The sequence below is a fragment of the Trichechus manatus genome, unplaced genomic scaffold (genome assembly GCF_000243295.1).
Source record: "Trichechus manatus latirostris isolate Lorelei unplaced genomic scaffold, TriManLat1.0 scaffold00130, whole genome shotgun sequence".
Lineage (NCBI taxonomy): Eukaryota > Metazoa > Chordata > Mammalia > Sirenia > Trichechidae > Trichechus > Trichechus manatus.
The window spans coordinates 1,838,927-1,861,244 of NW_004444066.1; the positions used below are offsets into that span (position 1 = coordinate 1,838,927).

The 22,318-nt window shown below is 48.8% G+C and overlaps 1 protein-coding gene across 2 annotated transcripts; it reads right to left on the reverse strand.

Annotated features, from left to right (window-relative positions):
• Positions 1 to 8,380: 8,380 nt before the first annotated feature.
• On the reverse strand, positions 8,381 to 21,529 carry PCYOX1L (prenylcysteine oxidase 1 like). 2 transcript variants are annotated; one of them, XM_004384913.2, is made up of 6 exons: positions 21,442 to 21,529; positions 16,697 to 16,903; positions 14,541 to 14,715; positions 12,580 to 12,791; positions 9,981 to 10,121; positions 8,381 to 9,284 (listed from the first exon to the last, which is right to left on the reverse strand). In XM_004384913.2, the coding sequence occupies exons 1-6, from the start codon at positions 21,527 to 21,529 to the stop codon at positions 8,623 to 8,625; spliced, it is 1,485 nt and encodes a 494-aa protein (XP_004384970.1). In that variant the 3' UTR covers positions 8,381 to 8,622. The 2 variants fall into 2 exon arrangements, with proteins under 2 accessions (XP_004384970.1, XP_023594925.1); XM_023739157.1 differs by lacking the exon at positions 21,442 to 21,529 and having other exon boundaries at positions 16,697 to 17,315.
• Between the last annotated feature and the right edge of the window lie 789 nt (positions 21,530 to 22,318).

A 22,318-nucleotide genomic window follows, 5' to 3' on the forward strand; every position in this document is an offset into this window, starting at 1 on the left:
GACCTTGGGTTTGCTCCTTGTGGCTCTGAGGCCAAAACCAAGGTAGCGGGTAGGAGGTCCCAGGGAAGTAGATTTCACGTCAATACAAGGGAGGATTTTCCAGCACGCATAGTACTCCAGCATTGATCCAGGCTGTTAAAAAAAACTGCATTCATTTCTACATTTAGGACAGTCACATACTTCCTTTGAGTTTATAAGCCTATAGTTCAGCTGTTATTATAGCTTGGTTGGTATAACTAACAGAAGTTAACAAGAGCTACTCTATCTAATTAAGTCAAGGATTATTGGCAATAGGTTCTTTTTATCTGGTTTTATTTTTGGTGAAAATATACATGACAAAACATACACCCATTCAACAATTTTTACATGTACAATTCAATGACATTGGCTACATTCTTTGCACTGTGTCACCATTCTCGATCCCTCTACCCTGTGGTTTCATCACCATTAACTTAGACTTTCTGTCCCCTAAACTTCCCCTCTGTGTTTTAGAGTTACTGTTGTCAAGCTGATTTCATATAGATAACTCTTTGAAAGAGCACATTGCTCAAGGCGAACATTCTTTACTAGTTGAGCTAAACTCTAGTTTATTAACGATGACTTCATGGGATAGTTTCAGTTCACGGCTTAAAGATTATCTCAGGACAATAGATTCGGGGGTTCCCTCAGCCTCGGAGGGTTCAGTAAGTCTGGTTTCTATAAGAATTTGAAATTCTGTTCCACATTTTGGAAACAGGCTCTTTTGAAGTAGTGGGCTCCCTGTCTCTGGAAGCGTCAAACTAAAGCTGAGCTTCCCAAAGATGCTGTGGAGGAGATTCTGCTGTGGTTGGAGCAGAGATCTACAAGGCCTCTTTCAACTCCGAGGTTCTCTGCAGATCAGACTGAGACCCCTTTGCCTCCAGATTGCCAAAGAGCAAGGATTTTTAGTCTGGGTCAGTGAGGCCCTGAGATTCTCACGTGAATATGCATTTTTCCAGGCCGCAAATCCCTGACTTTGAACAGATACTCAAGAGCTGAGAAGCATTGATGTGGATTATTCTTTCATCCAGTTTTAAACTCAAGGGACCTGGTTAGCTGGTTTGCTAATATCCGTGGTTCTCAAACTTCGGTGAGCATCAGAATCACCTGGAGGGCTTGTTAAAACACAGATTACTGGGCCCCGCCCCCAGAGTTTCTGATTTAATAGGTTCTGGATGGGGGCTGAAACTTTGCACTTCCAACAGGTTCCCAGGTGATGTTGATGCTGCTGGTCTGGGGGCCACACTTTGAGAACTACTGCCTCATATCAAGACACTTAGCTGTTCAAAAAAGGCAATGTAGACAAACCTTGCTGGCTCCTGACCCCTGAAAGCAAACTTTTCCCCCCACCTCCATTACCCTCTTGAAATTAAATCCTCCCCTGGCCTTCCCGGACACTGCAGCAAATCCTAAACCAGCTGTTCTGGGGTCTAAAAATATCTTCCTTCACCAAGACAGCTGAGGGGCTTGGGCTTTTTTCTGAGGGTAAGAATAGCTAATACTTTAGAGTTAATTTCAATAAAAGGGCCATCAGCTCAGTACAAGAATACTTTACTTGGCTGCTGTAAATTCTGTGCTTAAAGCAGCTTTAGCTCTGAATGTTTTAAGGGTCTAATTCATGAAAGGCCGATGGTTAGGTATGTGCCTGTCTAGGGTGGTAAGTAACCTACCTTTTTTGGTATTGTTCTAGAGTGGATACTGGTTAAAATTACCCCAGGAAGCTTCGGCCTGGTTCTAGACACTTGGAAAATAGATTTCAGTGCCAGCCCATGCTGGTCCCTTCAGCACCCTCTTCCTTCCCCTGGGGGGTTCTCCTCTTAGAGGCCCACACGGCCTGCCCTGCACATCTTAAACCTCCAGCCCCACACAATGGGCCCCACAGCCCCCAAGGCCTTATAGTGGGATGGGCCGTGGGAAGTACTGAGCTGCAGGAGGGGCTCTTAGTCCTGGGAGAACCCAGTGTCCCAGGGCATGAGGACTGGATGGGAAACTCCTCCTCATGGTGGGAAGGGGTTGTCGTACCTGAGCACCAGACACACAGTAACCAGTTGCCATGGAGTTCTTTCCAACTTACGGCAACCCCATCTGTGTCAGAGCAGAATTGTGCTCTGTAGAGTTTTCATGGCTGTGACCTTTCAGAAACAGATTGCCAGGCCTTTCTTCTGAAGCACCTCTGGGTGGGTTTGAACCCTTAACTTGGTTAGTAGCCCAGAGCTTAACTGTTTGCACCACCCAGGTACTCCAAGTATCTGATAAAAGGGGACTTATTGATTATGGCACATCTATTAACAAAGATGTTACAGATATGTATGTTTTGATTGAAAAGGTGTCTATAACATATTGATGAGTGAAAAATGTGAGGTGACAAAAAACATATGACCCCAATGTTTAACACACAGTAAACCCGTTGCCATCGAGTCAATGTAGACTCATAGCCGCCCTATAGGACAAAGTAGAACTGCCCCACAGGGTTTCCAAGGAGTGGCTGGTGGATTCGAACTGCCAACCTTTTGGTTAGCAGCTGAGCTCTTAACCACTGAGCCATCAGGGCTTCTAGCACACAGTAGCTGCTCAATAAATGCCAGTTAGTTTTAAATGGATGATGACTTTTCCTCTTTCTGAGCTTCAGGTTCCTCATCTGAGAAATGAGCAGATAGGATTTAGGGACCTCCAGAGTCTTTTCCAGAGCCCTGGTGGTGCATGGTTAAGAGCTACAGCTGCTAACCAAAAGGTCGGCAGTTCAAATCCACCAGGTGCTCCTTGGAAACCCTGTGGCGCAGTCCCACTCTGTCCTATAGGGTCTCTATGAGTTGGAATCGACTCGATGGCAGCAGGTTTGGTTTGTTTTTTAGAGTCTTTTTCCAAGTTTATCATTCTGGGAGTCAGCAGCTTGGCCTTTGGAGCCTTGGCTGGCAGCTGGCATGGACCCAAGGCTCGGACCAGTCAGCCAAGTCCCAGCTGGCCCTTCCCAGTTCCTCTGGTTTAAAGGCAGTGGCAGGTATTCAGGGCCTTCAGAGAGCTGGATTAACACCAGGCCCCAGAATCTCCTTTGGACTGAGTCTAAATGTGTTTCCTGTTTTCCATCCTCTAGTGAGAGACTCCCCACTCCACAAGAGTAGGGGCCTCACCTGCCCTGGTCAGCACTGAATCCCTAGCACCCAGTGCACTGCCCAGCACAAAATATGGGCACAGTGCTTGGTGGATAGATGAATGCACAGAGGCCTTTAGGGGGAGCCCAAGATTTGTCTTTAGCTCCCTCTGTTGCTGCCTCACTGGTGGGTCAGGAGCAAGGCAATCCTCCCAACACCATCCTCTCTCCCTGCTCCCACTTTATACCTGCCACTGTGTACCTCCCCAGGTCCTTAGGTGGTGCACACATTTTGTACTCTAAGTGCTAACCTAAAGGTTGGCGGTTCGAACCCACCTAGTGGTACTGCCGATGATAGTCCTAGTGATCTACTTCTGTTAAGATTATAGCCAAGAAAACTTTATGGAGCACAGTTCTACTCTGTAACACATGGGGTCATCATGAGTCAGAATCGACTTGTCGGCAACTAACAACAACATCCACCCACCCTAGAATGCTACAAATTTGCTTGGGTCATCTGCCGGAAGGGTGGAGTGCCTGTGAGAGGCTTAAAAGGTCTAATCCACTGCTCCCAGGACTACCGAGGGTGGACACTGGTGGCTTAGTGGTAGAATCCTTGCCTTCCATTGGTCGATTCCCGGCCAATGAAACTCATGCACAGCCACCACCCATCTGTAAGTGGAGGATTGCATGTTGCTATGCTGCTAACTAGGTTTCAGTGGAGCTTCCGGACTAGGACAGACAAAGAAGAAAGGCCGGATGATCTACTTCCAGAAACCAGCCGATGAAAACCCTGTGGATCGCAACAGTCTGATCCCCAACCAATCATGGGGATGGTGCAGGACGGCGCAGCATTTTGTTCTATTGTGCAGGGTCTCCATGAGTTGGGGGCGGGCTCCATAGCAGCTAACAACAACAGGACTACTAAGGATGAGTGTGGCCTTTTTCCTGTTTTGTTTGGTAGATTATAGGGCTCTCTCAGCCTTTGCAAATACTCTCTCTTCTCCTAGGAGGCTCTGGGGTCTTGGGTGCTTCTGTCTTGGCATGAGAAGGCTAGCGTGGGCCCTGGGGCAAAGTCTTCTTGCTGGGTTCCCTGCTCCCTTCTGCTGCCTTCAGGAATCTGCCTTCCTTGCGGGCAGGAAGGTGGTGAGATCCAACTCTCAGGCTTGGGCTTGGGAAAGCAGGCGGCATGGGCATTTTCGCTGGCTTTGTTTCTGAGCTGTTCAGGCCTGCCTACCTAGGCAGAGAAGATATCTGAAGGACACAGCCAGTTTTAGTGTAGTCATGCTGGGGCATTGGGCTAAAGTCTGGCTGAGGATCAAGTATAACTGATGATTTGCATCTTCTGCGAAAATGTCCCTGCACAATCCTTTTTAGGGACTCAAGGGAGGGGTGATTATTTAGGGCAAATTTGTATTGTCCTTGGCCCTCTGGCCCAATATCACATTATCATCAATTACACCATGACAGCCCATGCCATCTTCATGTCAAGCCCAAACCATCAAAGGATACTGCTGTTGTTGTTGTTAGGTGCCGTCGAGTGGGTTCTGACTCATAGCGACCCTACGTACAACAGAACAAAATACTGCCCGGTCCTGTGCCATCCTCACAATCGTTGCTATGTTTAAGGCCATTGTTGCAGCCACTGTGTCAATCCATCTCGTTAAGTGTCTTCCTTTTTTTCGCTGACCCTCTACTTTACCAAGCATGATGTCCTTCTCCAGGGACTGGGCCTTCCTGATAACACGTCCAAAGTAAGTGAGACAAAGTCTCACCATCCTCACTTCTAAGGAGCTCTCTGGTTATAGTTCTGCCAAGACAGATTTGTTTGTTCTTCTGGCAGTCCATGATACATTCAATACTCTTTGCCAACACCATAATTCAAACGCATCAGTTCTTCTTCAGTCTTCTTTATTCCTTGTCCAGCTTTCACGTGCATATGAGGTGACTGAAAACACCATGGCTAGGGTCAGGGGCACCTTAGTTCTCAAAGTGACATCTTTGCTTTTTAAAACCATAAAGAGGTCTTTTGCAGCAGATTTGTCCAATGCAATAAGTTGTTTGATTTCTTAACTGCTGCTACCATGGGTGTTGATTGTGGATCCAAGTAAAATGAAATCCTTGACAACTTCAATAGTCTCTCCATTTATCATAATGTTGCTTACTGGTCCAGTTGTAAGGATTTTTGTTTTCCTTATTTTGAGGTGTAATCCATATTGAAGGCTGTAGTCTTTGATCTTCATCAGTAAGGATAAGAAAAGATAGCACTACACACTCTGATTTCACTAGACTTGGGAGGAGAGAGGGGATAGCCTCATCCTTCCTGTGGTTGACATTGTGGCTCCTTCTCCCATTCCCTTTCCACTCCTCCAACTTTGTAGTTTGGATGAGACTACTTCTGCTCTGGGGAAGTAGGACTTGGCTGTTCTAAGCTATCAGCTTAATCTCATCCTTCTGTCATGGTGATTGGTCCAGAATCTAAGACGTAAGCCAATCAGCATGTGTCATTCCCTTGGCCACAGGAATTGGTTCAAGAGTGGCCCAACTGGCCCAGAGCCCAGTGGTTCAGTGGTTGTGGAGAAGACTCTCTGGGAGTTGTTGGTGGCCATCTTTGACCAGGAGAGCTGTAACGGAGCTGGAGACTGCACAGTGCTCGGATGCCTGCCCTATGGCTGGACTGTCAATTATGTTGACCAACAAAAACCTCTCATTGCTTAAGCCAACTTGAGTTAGGTCTTCTGCTACTTTAACAAATACATGCTAATCGAATGTTAAAGGCGCTATCTCTTCCACAACCATTACCACCATCCCGGCCGAATAAAAACAATTTCAGAGCCAATTTGGGCTTCTACCTACATGCAGGGTATTTTTCCCCATGCTGAACTCAATCAATCTGATTGAGCTACGGCTACTAACCAAAAGGTTGGCACTTGGAATCCACCAGATGCTCCTTGGAAACTCTATGGGGCCATTCTATTCTGTTCTATAGGGTCACTATGGGTCGGAATTGACTTGACGGCAATGGATTTGGTTTGGTTTTGGTTTTCTGAAACAGCTAATCTTTAAAGATTTCTAGAAAAAGCAAAGCAAAGCACAAGGAGAGTTGGGAACTCCAGATTTGAGCTCTGTCCTGTGAACTCACCAGGAGACCTTGGGCAAGTTATTTCCTCCCTTCAGGCTTTTATGTTCGTATCTGTAAAGAGAGGGGTAAGCTGGATGACCTCCGGGGTCTGTTTCTATTAGGAAAGCCACAATATTAGGGTCATTTGGCAGTGCTGTTTCCTCCTAGTACCTGAGCTCCTTTCCCTGAGCCTGATTTAGCAAGTCTGGGTGGGACTTGAAGGCGCGCTGGTGGCACAGTGGTTAAGCACTCGGCTGCTAAAGGAAAGGTTGGCAGTTCGAACCCACCAGCCATTCCTCAGGAGACAGATATGGCAACCTGCTTCTGTAAAGATTACAGCCTTGGAAACCCTATGAGGGAGTTCTACTCTGTCCGATAGGGTTGCTATGAGTCAAAATTGACTCCATGGCATAGGGTTGTGCTGATGGTGGTGGTGGTGGTGGATGGGACTTGGGAACTTGCATCTTTATCTGAACATGCCCCTCCCCTTTCTCCAGAAGATTCTGATGTGGTAGTTGATCCATGGGCCATACTTGCTGGGTGCCCTGTGTTCAGTCCCTCCATTCTCTTCCTTTACAGAACAGGTCCAAAAAGAATGAAAAGGATTTTTACTTCCTTTTCTAAAACGGGAAACCCTGATGGCCTCGTAGTTAAGAGCTACGGCTGCTAACCAAAATGCTGGCAGTTCGAATCCACCAGGCGCTCCTTGGAAACTCTACGGGGCAGTTCTACCCTGTCCTGTAGGGTCGCTATGAGTCGGAACCGACTCGACCGCAACGGGTTTGGTTTGGTTTTGGTTTTCTAAAACAGCTAATCTTTAAAGGTTTCTAGAAAAAACAAAGCAAAGCACAATTCTCCTTCCCTTTCAAACTAGTGTTAGAGGAGAAAGCACCAGGTTAACCTCCGAACTCCACTCCAACACTTTTCTTTTATCCTTTCCTCTGCTGGGGTGAATGTTTGGGGGTAAGGTATGACTGCTCTCCACCATCTGGGAACTTTTTTCTTGCAAGACAGATGCATAGAATAACTCCTCAACCCTTGCATAAGGAACAACATGGCCAATTCCTCCAGGTGCCAAAAAAGCTACCCTTTCCCCACTGGTTGCCAGGCTCCGAGCTACCCTAAAGGCTCTGCTGGGGTAACCATCCCTTCCTTGGGTCTTACCATAGTCATCTCCCCCAATATGCAGTGTTGTGGAGAGGCTTGGAGATGGTGACATGGATTGAATTGTGTCCCCCCCCAAAAATGTGTGTTATCAGTTTGGCTGGGCCATGATTCCTGGTATTGTGTCCACCATTTTGTCATCTGATGTGATTTTCCTAGGTGTTGTAAATCCTGCCTCTATGGTGTTAATGAAGGGAGATGGGCGGCAGTTGTGTTGATGAGGCAGGACTCAAACTACAGGATTGGATTGTGTCTTGAGCCGGTTTCTTTTGGGATATAAAAGAGAGAAGCAAGCAGAGAGACAGGGAGACCTCATACCACTAAGAAAGCAGAGCCAGGAGCACAGTGTGTCCTTTGGACCTGAGGTTCCTGTGCAGAGAAGCTCCCAGACCAAGGGAAGATTGAGAGAATAAAATGTTTGTTAAAGCCATCCACCTGTGGTATTTCTGTTACAGCAGCACTAGACAACTAAGGCAGATGGTATCTAGTAAGTCCTTAACTAGATGCCTCACATCTAGCATTTCTTATATTTTCTGATCTTCCCTTCTGCTTTATTGGTAACTATCTGGTCATAAATACCTCATCATTCATTGCCTCAAATCCATTTTGGGAGTAGACAAGTGAAAAATGGTATTCCCTGGGTGGTGCAAATGGTTAAGTGCTTGACTACTAGCTGAAAGGTTGGCGGTCCGAACCCAACCAGAGGTACCTTGGAAGACAGGCCTGGTGATCTGCTTCCAAAAGGTCACAGCCTTGAAAACCCTATAGAGCAGTTCTACTCTGCAGACACGGGGTTACCATGAGTTGGCATTGATTCGACAGCAACTAACAACAATAACGAGTGAAAAACAGTAAAGAAATTACTCTCTGCCTTATATTCCCTCCCATACTCATTCCTGCCTGCTAGGCGGAAAGCCAAGGCAGAAGTTTGAGAAGATGGATTTTTATTTTTTCGTAAAAAAAAAATAAATAAAATGAGTACACTGGCTTGGATTTTCTCCCCGTCTCTACTCTCCCCCTTACGGGAAAGAAACAACCACTGTAAGGATCCTTAAGATAGCCAGACAGCAGGCCACCTGGCCCTACACTGGAGGGGAAGACGTTGGACACATGAGGGGTCAGAAAGAAGCATGGTAGGCAGGTGGGCGAGTGCAGCCTCTTCCAGTTCTGGGCTGTGGGGTAGGAACCATCTTCAGTGGGGACGGACAGTCCCGGCCTCTCCTTGGAGCTCTCACAGTTCAGTCTTCACCTTGTGCATCAAATCCTTTTGGTCAATCTTGTCTAGGTCCTGGTACCAGCGGTTGTAAGCCAGCAAGGCCACGTTCTTGGCAGCTACGGCCATCATCTCCACGGAGCTGGCTGCCCACTCCAGGGCGTTGAGGTAGAAGAGCTGGTCGTGGAGTGCGAACCGCGGGAGGGTGCTGTGGGAGCCGTAGAGGGGGTGGGCCTGCCACTCGGCGGTCTGTACTGAGTAATAGGAACGGAAGAGGGTCTTTAACTGGGTCCGAAAGAGGGGTTTGGGGGACTGGACTCTCCAGACTGCTGCCTCCTGAGGCTGCTTCCGCCGGAAGTTGGCTGAGATGTTGACAGGACAGATGTTGTCCAGAGCACAGAAAAAGCTGGGGAAATCTGTGGTAAGGATGCTGGCGAAAGGGAAAAGTTTAGGGTCGGGGAAGCCGAAGTAGGAAGAGTTGAGGTAACCGTGGACTAAGGAGACAATGGTGGGCTGAAAAGAGCCCTGGATATTATCAATGGGTGGGCTGAAGCCTTCGAAGGTGAGGTTGCTGCTGCTGTTGTCCAGGTGCAGGGGGGTAGCGATGACCACTATGTCGTAGAAGTCAGAGCCGTGGCCCGCCTCATTCTCATACCCCACCTGGTACAGGGCTTTCCCTTCTGGAAGGAGACAGAAGAGAGCACACAAGTCAATTTACTTCTTGCCTGCTATCTGCTGACCTCTCATCTGGGGCCCACCACTGAAGGTACAACACCAGGGTCCCCTACAGGAAAGGGTGCAGCTGGGTCTAGAAGGTGGTCCCGGTCTTCCCATGCTGGTGTGGCTGCAGTGGACAGCACTGGACTGGAGTCAGGGGACCCAGTTCTTGTTCTGGTTCTGCCGCTGACTAGCCGGGGGGCAGCTGGCCAAGGTTGTCGCTCAAAGTTGTCATTGGTAAAATGGATGGTGCTGGATTAATGAAGTCTCAGTTTTCTGGCTCTGACATTTGAATAGGGGCAACAGTGCCCTCTGGTGTCACTCAGCAGTGCTGGGGCATCCTGTTACTTTTTTTTTTTTCCTTTTTTTTCTCTTAAAGGGCCCTAGTGGTGCAGTAGTTAAACGTTTGGCTGCTAACCAAAAGGCTGGCAGTTTGAATCCACCAGCTGCTCCTTGGAAACCCTATGGGGCAGTTCTGCTCTGTCCTATGGGGTCGGGATAAATTGGAATTGACTCGACGGCAACGGGTTTGGTTGTTCGGTTTTTCTTCTCCCTGAACACTCCCCAACAGATCACAAACCAGGCTTCAGGTACAGAGGTGACAGCAGTGTGGACTGTCTAGGAATGGAGAGGCCATGCCTCCTGCTCTGTCCACTCACCTGTGCTATGCAGGGTCACAGAGGTCACGGTGGCGTGGATCACGTTGGCTTTGGTGAGCCTCAGCAAACCGGAACAAACCAGCTTGTTGCCTCCTTCCACAGACCACAGGCTGCCTTGGGCCCCGGCTAGCGACATGGCTCCTGGGTAAAGCGGGGATGGTGGCTGGTGGGTTCTCAGAAGCACCATGAGCAGTGGGGCTGGAGAGCCCAGCACCGTCCTACCTGGGCCTCCCTCCTAGGGCAAGGCACCTCCCAACCACAGGCAGAGAAAGATAACAAACACACAATACAATAAAATTAAAAATGCTATGAAGTGAAAGCATTATGCTAAGTGAGAAGCCAGCTAGCCACAAATGATCACATATTGTATGGTTCCATTTATAGGAAATATCCAGAATAGGCAAATCCATAGACAGAAAGGAGATTAGTAGTTGCCTAGGGCTGGAGGGCTGGGAGGTTTGGGGAGTGATGGCTAAAGGGTATGGGGTTTCTTTTTTGGGGTATGAAAATGTTCTAAAATTGACTGTAGTGATGGTTGCAAAACTCTGTGAATATACTAAGAACCCCTGAACTGTACACTTTAAATGTGTGAACTGTATAGTATGTGAGTTATATCTCAATAAAGCTGTTATGAAAAAAAATGCTATGAAGGATACACACAAGACACTGGAAGAGTGAGCAAGGAAGCCCCATTGAGGAGACACTGAGGCAGGACCTGAAAGATGGGAAGGAGCCAAGCATGCCAGGGGCCAGGGAAATGGTGTTCTGGGCACATGGGAGGTGCCTGTTAAATACAAACCTTTTCATTCATTTATCCAACAAAACTTTATCAAGTGCCTACTGTGATCTTGGAGCCCTGGTGGTACAGTGGTTAAAAGCTCGGTTGCTAACCAAAAGGTCGGCAAGTTCGAATCTACCATCTGCTCCTCGGAAACCCTATGGGGCAGTTCTACTCTGTCCTATTGGTTGCTGTGAGTCGGAATCAACTCGCTGGCAACAGGGATGTCTGGGGGAGGGGGCAGTGGTGTTCAGTGGTAGGATTGTCACCTTCCACACAGGAGACCTAGGTTCAATTCCTGGCCAATGCACCTCATGTGCAGCCACTACCCGTCTGTCAGTGGAGGCTTGTGTGTTGCTTAACATGTTTCAGCAGAGTTTCCAGACTAAAATGGACTAGGAAGAAATGCCTGGGGATGTACTTCTGAAAATCAGCTAATGAAAAACCTATGGATCACAATCATTCCACTGTGCGTGGCGTTGCCTTGAGTCAGAAATCGACTTGACAGCAACAGGTTTGGTTCTTTTTTGCAGTGGAACATGCCTGGAATGTTCAAGAGGCCACATTGGTGTGAACACGTGCAAGAGGCGATGGGGACTAGATCATGGAGGGTCTTGCAGTTCATTGGAATGATCTGGGGTTTTACTTGAATGAAAGTGAGAGCCATTGCAGAGTTTTATGTGCAGGCATGACATGCTCTGTCTTGTTTTAAAAGGATCGTCTGGCTGATGTGTTGAAAAACAGCTTGAAGGGGTAGGAGGGGAGCAGGGAGACCTGTAAGAGACTTGCAGTAGTTCCGGTGAGGGATGCTGGTGGCTAGAGCAGGGTGGAAGCAGTGGTGAGAAGCAGTGGATTCTGGATCTATGCTGAAGGTAAAGCAGACAGGATTTCTGATGTACCACATGTATGGTATGAGAGAAAGAAATGAGTCAAGGTTTTGGCTGGAACAACAGAATGGGAAAGAGTTCTTATCAACTAAGCTGGGGAGGACTATGGGAGGAGCAGGCCTGAGGAGAAAGTTGGGAGCTCAGGTTTGAATGGGCCAAGTTTGAGATGCCCACCGGACCTCCCAGTGGAGATGCAGAGGTGGCAGCTGACACAGGAGTCTGCAGTTCCAGGGAGAGGTCTGGGAGCCACTGTTAAATGGATGGAATTTAAAGTCTTGAGACTCGATGAGATTGCCAAAGGGATGTGTGTAGTTGAGAAGAGAAGAGGCCCAGGACTGAGTCTGGGCCCTCCCACTGGATGAGGCTGGGAGAAGAGAAAGAACCAGCCCAGGAGGCTGGGAGGAGGCCAGTGAGTGCCTGTGGAGTGAATTGGCCTGGCAAAATCCTACCACATCTTTCAAGGCCCAGAACAGTCACCATCCCTTGGGGAAGACTTGCCCCAGCTCCCCCAGGCAGATTTAGCTGTGACCCCTCTGTGTGGCCTGAGCTGGAGGATGGGTTGCACACTGCCCACCAGCTCCAGTAAGGAGCTGGGAAGAGTGGGTGCCCCAGTGGATGGATACCAGGGACCAGAGGCCTCAGAGGGGCTATTCTTGAAACTGATGAGTGAAGAGCAAATTATCGTCTAAAGTGTAACATTTACACACATACAAAGGGTTATCAGGCAACCAGGAGTGGCAGAAACACTCAGGACCTGTGATCTGAGCCTAACTTTAAGTGTCTGTGAAGCGGGGTGAACACCCTCTTCTGCCTACCTCGGAGGACTGATGCTTAGGCAATGAGCTGGTTAGATGTAGGTGATGCCTGGGACCCCAGCCCATCCTGAGCACCACAAGTAGGTTGAGGGTGGGCACGCTGAGGCTGGGAGGCTCACCAGCAAAAGCAGGCATTGCTGCTGACTGGCCGTAGCTGGCCCGCAGGACGGCAGAGATGACGTCGTCGATGAAGCGCTGTGTGACGCCCACCTGGAGCAGGGACTCGGCCACAGAGCGCTGGGTCATGTTGACGAAGGCAGACTCCCCCAGAGAGTAGAGCAGCTCCTCCACGCCTGAGAAGGCGTAACCGTGGGCCTGGTACTTATAGATCCTGGGAGACACACAGAGCTGGGGCCCTCGTGCAGAAAGCTCTTTTGGCTGGCCACCCACTATTGGGTCCCCATACCCGGGAGGCCTGCCAGGGACCTGCCACCTCTTCTGCATGTGAAGGGGAGAGGAAGCTGGCCAGCTCCCCTTGCCCATTCTCTGGCTGTGGTGGGACCTCTCACCTGAAGGGACAGCACCGAGTGAAGGGTGAGCAGTCCTGAGTCCCATTAGACCTGGCTGCACAAACTGGCTCTGCTGAGTGACAACTAACTCACCTATGACCCACATGCTGCCTGAGGTCACTGTCCACAGCCCGACTCCTGCCCAGCTGAGACTGCAGGCAGTGGAGAAGGCTGAGGCATCCCTTCTCCAGCAGTTTCGGCTCTGCATTGGCTTCTAGGACCATGGGACCTGATGGCAGCAGCCTCATGCCAATATTGTCACCCCCTCTGCTAGCCTAACCTATCCTCTCCTCTGGTCCAACTTGACATGGTTTCTACTCACTCCTCGAGCCTCGTGTCTTGTCCCTCCACAACTCACCCAACCTCAGGGGCTGGCACTTGCCCTGGAATCATCGGCTGATGGGCTTCAGACTGGCTGGTCTTTGGGATGTTGCAAACATGTTGAGTTTGGGTGTAGATATCTAGGAAGCAGTTAAGATGTGGGTCTGCAAGTTAAAGGGAAACTGGGGCTTGACATGTAGAAGTCATCTCCCACAAAAGGGAGAACCCAGCATTGTAGCTTTGGATAAAATTGGCAAGGGAGAAAACTATAAGAAAGAAGAAAGAGGGGTCAGAGACATAACCTTTGGGGGGCATCCAGAGAAGACAGCAAGAACCATAAAAAGCATAGTGGGGAAAAAAGCGGGAAGAAGTGGTATAGAAGTGCCAGAAACCAGGGAAGGAGGGCTGGAGGCCATGCTTGTGTGTCTGACACTGAAGAAAAGGAAATAAGAACAGGCTGGAGGAGCAGCTTCTGCATCTGGGGCCAGGAAACAATGAGAACTTTCGGGGGGACTGTGGGGAAAAAGTTGAGGCTGAACAGCTTGGCAAGTGAGTGGACACACTGAGAACAGATCGTTTGTCCTTGCTGTCTGGAGGTGATGGCCAGGGGGCTGGGAGCCCAGGAGAGAAGTGTTGAAGGAAGGTAATTGTTATCTAGGTGAAAAAACTAGGGTACAGCCGAGTTGTTAACTGGTGGCCCGCCGGCTGCATCTGGTCTACACATGTGTCTCATTTGGCTTATAAGATGAGTGGGTTGCCTACATTGAAAAACTGAGAGCTTTCACATACAAATCTGGCTTCTAGTTTCTTCTGAAAGATTGGAGCTAGCCAATGAGGTCAGTAGTCCCACAAGGCCATAGTTGGTTGTAGCAGAGTGCTGGCTGTCCCCTTCAGGTGGGCCCTGCTCTTCAGGGCACCCCGCTGCCCACTGCTCCCTGTTCTCTTCCACCCAGGTTGCTTCACTGCTTAATGTCCCAGCTCAGCCCCTGTAGGCAACTGGGTTTGCAACCCATGCTTTTTTCAGGTTAGTAGAGGGAAAGAGAATGCCAGAGCAACATTGCCTGAGAGACAATCCCTGCACCAAATAAGTCCATTCCTCACACTAAGGGCTTGCTCTAGCCCAGACTGAATTGTGCTGGGCTCTCAGAGTCAGCAAATACCTTTTCCTTTTGGACCATTTTTCAGTCATGCTGGTTCCTTCCCAACCTAGTCCTCCCTGCATGCGTCCCCGCAGCTCCGGCCAGCCTCACCTCATGAACTTCTCCATGACCTCCTCCACCCACATCTGCAGCCTCAGGAAGCTGATGCCATAGTGCCACCAGAGGCGGAAGAGGTTTAGCAGGTACCAGTCAGTCTCCTCCAGCACGAAATGCTCCCCGCCAAAGATGGCGCTCCTGCCCACCACCTCGCGCCGATGCCTCAGCCCTGAGGAGACAAGCAGGAACCCCTCAGGTCCCCTTCAAAGGTTCCCCCCCACCCCCCCAGGACACCTGGCAGTGCCTTAAGCTGAAACACAGGGCCTTCCTAAAGGATACAAGTGGACTGGTTCCACAAAAGGAAACAGTCTGCATGGTTCATTTGTGCTGCTTGTTTATAAATAGTAAACAAATGCACTGGGAAAATATTTAGCCTTGCTAGTCATTACAGAAATGAAAATTAAAATAATGTAGTGTTTTATATTTTTTCAATAGTGATCCCCTCATCTGTGAGTAGGGAAATTCAGGTGCCATCCCAGAATGCCCAGGGTTCGCTCTGAGAAGGAGGCCCTGGGCACCAAGACCAAATGGGAAATAACCACTGCTGCATTCAACTGTGAAGCCCTCTACAATATACACAGCACCAGGGCTCACACCATCTCACTTTGTCCTCTAACAGCCCGAGAAGAGGCAGATCAGGTATCATTACTCCAAATTAAAGACGGGAAAACCAAGGCTTAGAGGTTCTACGACCTGCCCCAAATCACAGATCTTTTTTTTGTTTCTTTCCCTCCCAGTCCTGACCCTGAGCCATTAAGGACATTTCTGGAGCATACTTCCAGAGATATTTTGTGTACATACTCATAAATATGCATACATCTACAATTTTTTCTCCCTCCACCCCCACATACCATAACCACTATTCTCTACCTTAACAATATACTGTGTCTTGGAGATTGTTCTGTATCTGGACATAAAGGGCTTCCTCATTCTGGCTGCTGAATGGTTGTTATGGATTGAATTGTGTCCCTCCAAAACGGGTCGACTTAGCTAGGCCATGATTCCCAGAATTGTGTGATTGTTCACCATTTTGTCATCTGATGTGATTTTCCTATGTGATGTAAATCCTACCTCTATGATGTTAATGAGGCAAGATTAGAGGCAGTTATGTTAATGAGGCAGGACTCAATCTACAGGATTAGGTTGTTATCTTGAGTCAATCTCTTTCGAGATATAAAAGAAAGAATCAAGCAGAGAGGGGAGGTACCTCCTACCACCAAGAAAGCAGAGCCAGGAGCAGAGTATGTCCTTTGGACCTGGGGTCCCTGCACTGAGAAGCTCCTAGATCAGGAGAAGATTGATGACAAGGACCTTCCCCCAGAGCTGACAGAGAAAGCCTTCCCCTGGAGCTGATGCTCTGAATTCAGGCTTCTAGCCTCCTAGACTGTGAGAGAATAAACTTCTGTTCGTTAAAGCCATCCACCCGTGGTATTTTTGCTATAGCAGCACTGATGACTAAGACAACGGTCTACTGTGTGGTGTCCCATAATTTATTTAACCAGTTGCCAGGGGTTAGGCAGGTAGGATATTTTCAACCTTTAGCTATTACAAACAATTGCCATAATGAATAACCTTGTAGGTATGCTGCTTTGTATACGTGCAAGTACCTCTGTAGGATCATTTCTGAGAAGCAGAATTTCTGGGTCAAACAGTATGTGTATTTGTGGTTTTGAAAGATGCTCCTGGGTTTGAATCCTAGTTCCTTCACTTATTAACTGCATGGCCTTGGCTAAGGTATATAAATTTTCTGAGCCTCAATTCCCTTAGCAGGACTTGACACCCATCTAGAGGGCTGGTAGGGAGGATTAGAGGTAATAACTATATACCACCTAGAAGGGCGCCAGCTACCTGGGAATCACGTGGCATATGGAAGCCATTATGATTATAACTCTTAAGAGGCAGCAAATTGGGAGGGAAAGAAACTGGCCTGGGAATCAAACCTGAGTTCTAATCCCGGCTCTGCAACTAACTCACTGTGCAACCTCAGGCAAGTTCTTTCCCCTCTCTGGTCTCAGCTGCTCCATCTGTAAAACGAGGAGATTGGACTACATGACCTTCCAGCCTTGACTGTCTGGGTGGTCTGGGAATGGGCTGAGGCTGGTGGCAGTGCCGGGGAGCTGGGCGCACTGGAGCCAGGACCGTGCACTCACCCAACAGCTTGACGAAGTCCTGCATGTGCAGGCTCAGTGAGTGGAAGGAGGCGGCCCCGCTCTCGTAGTGCTGCTTGTTGACGGAGATCGTGGCTAGGCGGCCGCCTACGGTCCCCTTCTCGTACACATCAATCTGCACTCGGGGCCCAAAGTGCTGCTGCAGGAAATGGGCCACAGCAGAGCCCCCGATTCCGGCCCCAACCACGGCTGTCAGCAGGCCCACAAGGCAGGGAAGGAGAGACAGAGCATGGAAATAAGAGACTGCAGGTGGCACCTTAGTCCCCCTTGCCTGGCAGTTCCCAGACATTTGTGTTTCACAGGCTTATAACATTTCAAAAAGGAGATCTGCACACTGAGTTTTTAGTAAAGTTATTAATAAAGCACAAAGACCAACCTAAAAACCGCCTCCTACTATAACTCTCATTTTATAATGAGACACTTTAGCAGCAAAAGAGCAGGAAAGCATCTCAAAATTCAGGATGGAAATCAAACCTGAGTTCTAATCCTGACTCTGAATAAATAAAGAATAAATTTAGTTTTACACATAATTCATTACATATGCCTATTTTTCTTATTTCACTATGAACTGGTGAGAACTTTGTTACTGGCCAGTACTGTCTGGTGGATCAGTGTTTGGAAACTACTCCTTAACCCCCCTCCCCCCCAAAAAAACCAAAACACCAAACCCATTGCCAGTGAATGAGTCAATTCTGACTCATGGTGACCCCATGTGTTAGAACAGAACTGAGCTCCCTTGGGTTTTCTTGGCAGTAATCTTTACATAAGCAGATCTCCAGGCCTTTCTTCTTCAGTGCTGCTGGGTGGGTTCAAACTGTTAACCTTTTGGTTAGTAGCTGAGAGAGCAAACCATTTGCGTCACCCAGGGACCTCACACTCCTTAATCCAGGGGTCAGCAAACTACAGCCTGTGGGTCAAATCCAGTCAGATGTCTGTTTTTGTAAAGCCTTACTGGAACACAGCTATAGCCTTCCTTTTACTGTCTCTGGATATTTTGGAGCCCTGGTGGTGCAGTGGTTAAGACTTCAGCTGCTAACCAAAAAGGTCGGCAGTTTGAATCCACCAGCTGCTCCTTGGAAACTCTATGGGGCAGTTCTACACTGTCCTATAGGGTTGTTATGAGTCTGAATCGACTTGACAGCAACGGGTTTTTGGTTTGGTATGGGTTTTGCTGCTAGGCAAAGTGGAGTAGTTGCAACAGAGACTAGGGCCCACAAAGCCTAAAATATTTTTTTTATCTGGCCCTTTATAGAAAACGTTTGCCGACCACTCGGCTAGTCCAACCTACCACCTAACACTTAAATCTTTTCTACATTTGTGTTTGCCAAGGCTGGAATACATCCTGGGATGGGTCGCTCACTACCTTATGGGCAGTCTATTCGAGTTTGGACTCGTGTTATGAAGTTTCAGCTTGCTCAGGTCTTTTCTGGATCCGATCATTGATTGTCTTTATATACCTCCCCCCTTTCTGTTATTTGCAAACTTGGTTGTTATGCCATGGATGCTCATGGATATTCTCATCCAAGTCACTGATAAGAACATCTCACTGCACAGGGCTCTGAGGTGTTACTAGGAACCAGTCCAGGCAGAATCTAATCATTAAGTACCAATTTTAGAGAACAGAAAGCTATCTGCAAAGCTATTGAGCTGGACTATCACCTTGCCCACAATTCTTGCCCACCATGAATCTGAGACACAGCTTCCTTCTCATCTGGCAGTCTAGGAACCCTATTTGAAAAGAAAATGAGATAAATCTGGTGTGATTTGTCCTACTGGGCCTACAGGAGACCATACAGACCACCAGCTCCTCATTAAGTAGTGAAAGGCAAACCTCAGATAATATCCAGTTCTTTATGATCTGACCTCCATTTACTTATTTTACCCCTTGCACTACCTACCAATACTCCATCTTCTCATCTGTCTCGAGTTTTTGCTATGGCGTACATGCCCCCGCTCTCTCTCACCCCTGTGCCTTTGTATGAGCTGCTCCCTTGGTCCAAAATGCTGTCATCATTTGCTTGGCTGACTTCTACTGCCCTTATACGTCATTTTTAGCTTGGCTTGCCAGAACCACCTGAGACGCGTCCTCTGTATTCCTGTAGCATGCTCCACTTATCCCTCACCTAGCCCTTGTCACACTCTACTCAGTTTGCTTAAGTGTATCCCTGCAAGCACCGAGAGTGGGGTCACTGTAGCCCCACATCCCGGCAGGAGGTAGAGCTCAATAAGTATGTGCTGCATGTTGAAAGAATAAACCACTTCCTTCACCTCAGTATTTACAAAGTCACTTCTCAGAATGCCCTTATACTCTGTGCAGCTATATACACCAATGTGGTCACCCTTCCCTCCATATGCAAACACTTGCCAATTACCCATTTTCCCAGAGAAACTGAGATCACAAGGCCTGGAAGCTGCTCGAGGGAGATTGGCAAGAAGACAACACCTCATTGTGAACTAGCTCATTTAACACATTTTATCTGACACCCACTCTGATTCTGGGGCATGAACGACAGGGCTTCCGTCCCCAGCAGCCCAGGCAGGAAATGGGCAGACTCATGCACAATTAGCTATACCAAGCCATGATGAAGTGCAACGGCAGGGTTTCAGGGAATCCTGAAGAGGAAGCAATTAATTCTGCCTGAGAGGGTGTGGGGACAAGGGCTTCATAGGAAGTTACATTTGATCAAGACCCTGAAGGACAATATGGTTTTTGCCAGTGAGAAGAAACATATTCTCTATAAACAGAACTGCATGAGAAAAGGAAGTGTGTAGAATGGAACTGTGGGTGGGTTTAAAGGGTCTAGATGTCACACTGAGGTGTTCAGACTTTATCTTGCAGGAGTCCGAGTTTGAAGCCATCCTAACAGGAAGCTCCTCATTCTCCTTGTGGGCAGAGTCCAGACCACCAAGGGTAGACACAGGCTCCTGTCAGAGGGCTGAGGAAAATGAGGAAAGATAAAGGGCAGCTTGCCATTGCCAAGTGTCCTGCCCTGGAGGACTCCTGGGGTGAGGTGGGCAGGGCTAGCTGGAATGGGGCAGACAGTAAGCCCAGCATTGCCAGTGACAATCCTGCTGGGAGGAGCCCTGCCCTTCTCCCAAGGGTCAGGGGGAAGTCCTATCCTGCTACCTGTTCCCATGGGATGGGGTAATACCTTGTACCTCTAGACACTGCTTGCCTGAGGTGGGCAAGTCATTAATAACTTTTCCATCCTTCAAAGTCTGACTCAAAATCTGCATTCTCTATGAGGTCTTCTCTGGCCAGTCTAAAAAAAACAAAAAAAACCCAAACCCGTTGCCGACGAGTTGATTCTGACTCAAAGCGACCCTACAGGACAGAGCAGAACAGCCCCTTAGGGTTTCCAAGGAGCAGCTAGTGGATTGGAACTGCCAACCTTTTGGTTAGCAGCCAAGCTCTTAACCACTACACCACCACGGCTCCCTGGCCACCCTAGTCCTCAGACTTTGCTTTCCTCTGAAAGCTCTAAACTCTGTCCCCAACTGATTTTTGGCATGTTTCAGTCTATTTTAAGTGTTTATTGGCCTAGGCTGTGGTTTTGAAACCCAAGAAGCCTCAGTATAGCACCGGCCCCAACAAGTCTGTGGTGTTCTCGTGGGATTCCCAATGCACTCCTGACAACGGGGCCGGGGGTGCATGGAGGGCCAGAAGCCCAGCATCTCTGCCTATGAGAATTTTATATGAGAGGGACTTGGAAATCATCAGGATTCCTAAGAGTTAAAATAACAGTTGCTAAAAGGAAGGAAAGACTCTAGGCAAATATTGAATTCTAGCTAATGGTATGCATGATGAAGTATCTGGTGAAGTGTACTGATGTCTGCAATTTACTTTGCAATGCATCAAAATAACCCATGTAAGATGGAATAATGGTGCATAGAAGGATGTGTGATAGATGTGTGATAAAGCAAACAGTAGCTTTTGTTAATGGTAGAATCCAGGTGGTCACTATATTGATCTAGTGACGAACACTATAAAAATCTTTCAACTTTGCTGCACATTTGAAAAATGTCAAAATAAAATGCTGGAAAAACCACACAAATAATAAACAAGACGACTGCTGTAAAATGTTTCCCGCTGTCATTCCGCAAATCTTTCTCCAGCAGACCTACCACAGGCTCTGTCTCTGATAAAACTGTCTCTTACTTGTTCCCGGGGATTCAGCTTACAAGTTCCTTCTAGGAAGCTCTCCCCAGCCCGCAAAGCCTGAGGTGAAGCGCCTTTCTCGGCATTCAAGGCACAGTCTCAGCCACAGTATACAACTTCCCTGTACTGTGCAGTCTCCCCTCCAGGAAAGCACTGTCGAGCACTATGCCTGCTACATAGGCGGCTCTCAATAAACCTTTGTGAATGACATCGCTCAGACCCTGTCCTGTCACCGGGCGCCTAGTAAGCAGCCAGGTCCACAGCAGATGCTCAATTAGTGACGCTGGACCTTACGGTGAGACCTATGGCCAGTCCTGTCCAAGCCCCTTTTCCGTCCCGGGTAGCCTTCTTCACATCCCCATGCCTCCATCCCCATCAGCACCTTCCCCACTGCCGTCCCCTTCCTTCTCCGGTCCCAGTCCCTCCCTGTCTTCTCCACCCACCCAGCTCCTCTCCGAGGACCCCTCCCTCGCCCAGCTGCCTTCCCCTTCCCCCACTCGGCTCCTCCCGGCTGAGAACCCTTTTCCCGCCCAGCTCTCCCAGCAATTCCATCCCGTCCTTCCCGCACCGATTTTGCCGGGCGGGGCGTCTCCGCCTGCAGCAGCTGCGGCGAGGAGCGCGGCCAGAGCGGCGAGGAGCGGGGCAGCGCGGGCCATGGCGGGTGTCGACCAGGTCGGCGCGCCGGGGATCGCGCTCTCTGGCTGGCGATCAACTCATCACCCCTCCCGGGTGTCCGTTCCGCTTTCCAGCCTCAGCTGGTCGCAGCCTCTCATTGGACGAGCAGCAGTCCCTCTCCATCACGGGACCTCATTAGCTACATCTCTCTCCGGGCAGGATTCCTCATTGGCAGCTTCCTCGTCCCCGCCTCCTGGATGCAGGTTCCTCATTGGCTGGCTCGCCCTTGCTCCGGCCCAGGTGTGCGCGCTTCGATCCTCGGCATCAGGACCAGGGCACAGCTGCTGACTGATGGAAGAGGCGTTGAAGCGTTGAAGACTGGTTTCCAGGTCCAACCTCTGAGAGCTGTCTCTGTAATGTGCATTTTCTGTGTCTTACTCAGTTTCCTCTCTTTGTAAAAACAGACAGAACAATCCCAACTCTAGCTAGGTGGTTGTGACGATCACGTGAGATAAGGGGACATGAAACCGCTCTGCAGTGTTTGTCTGCAAGTCCTGGAAATTGCTGACCAAGCATGCAGCCAGGGTGGCTAGACACTGCCCTATGCATATGCTAAGACAAGCCCGATCCTTTTGAGACTGCTATTTGTATTTCCAGTTTCTATAGTTTTCATCTCTGCCTTACTTGTTAAAACCCAAAAGGGAAGAGTTTCATCCACTGTCTTCCCAAAGGGGAGGAAAGGAAAGAAGCAAGGGATAAGCTCTCATTTCCATCCTCTAAGAAAACAAGAACAGCTCAGTGTGGCTAGTCTACCACACTGTGAGGGACAG

Bases quoted from the DNA above. Each gene is read 5' to 3' on its own strand.
- PCYOX1L (XM_023739157.1), bottom strand. From the start codon at position 17,003: ATGTCTGGGAACTGCCAGGCAAGGGGGACTAAGGTGCCACCTGCAGTC. The intron at 14,716-16,696 runs GTGAGTGCACGG...TTGTCTCCTCAG, and splicing joins GGACTTCGTCAAGCTGTTGG to GGCTGAGGCATCGGCGCGAG. The intron at 12,792-14,540 runs GTGAGGCTGGCC...TGTGTCTCCCAG, and splicing joins GTCATGGAGAAGTTCATGAG to GATCTATAAGTACCAGGCCC.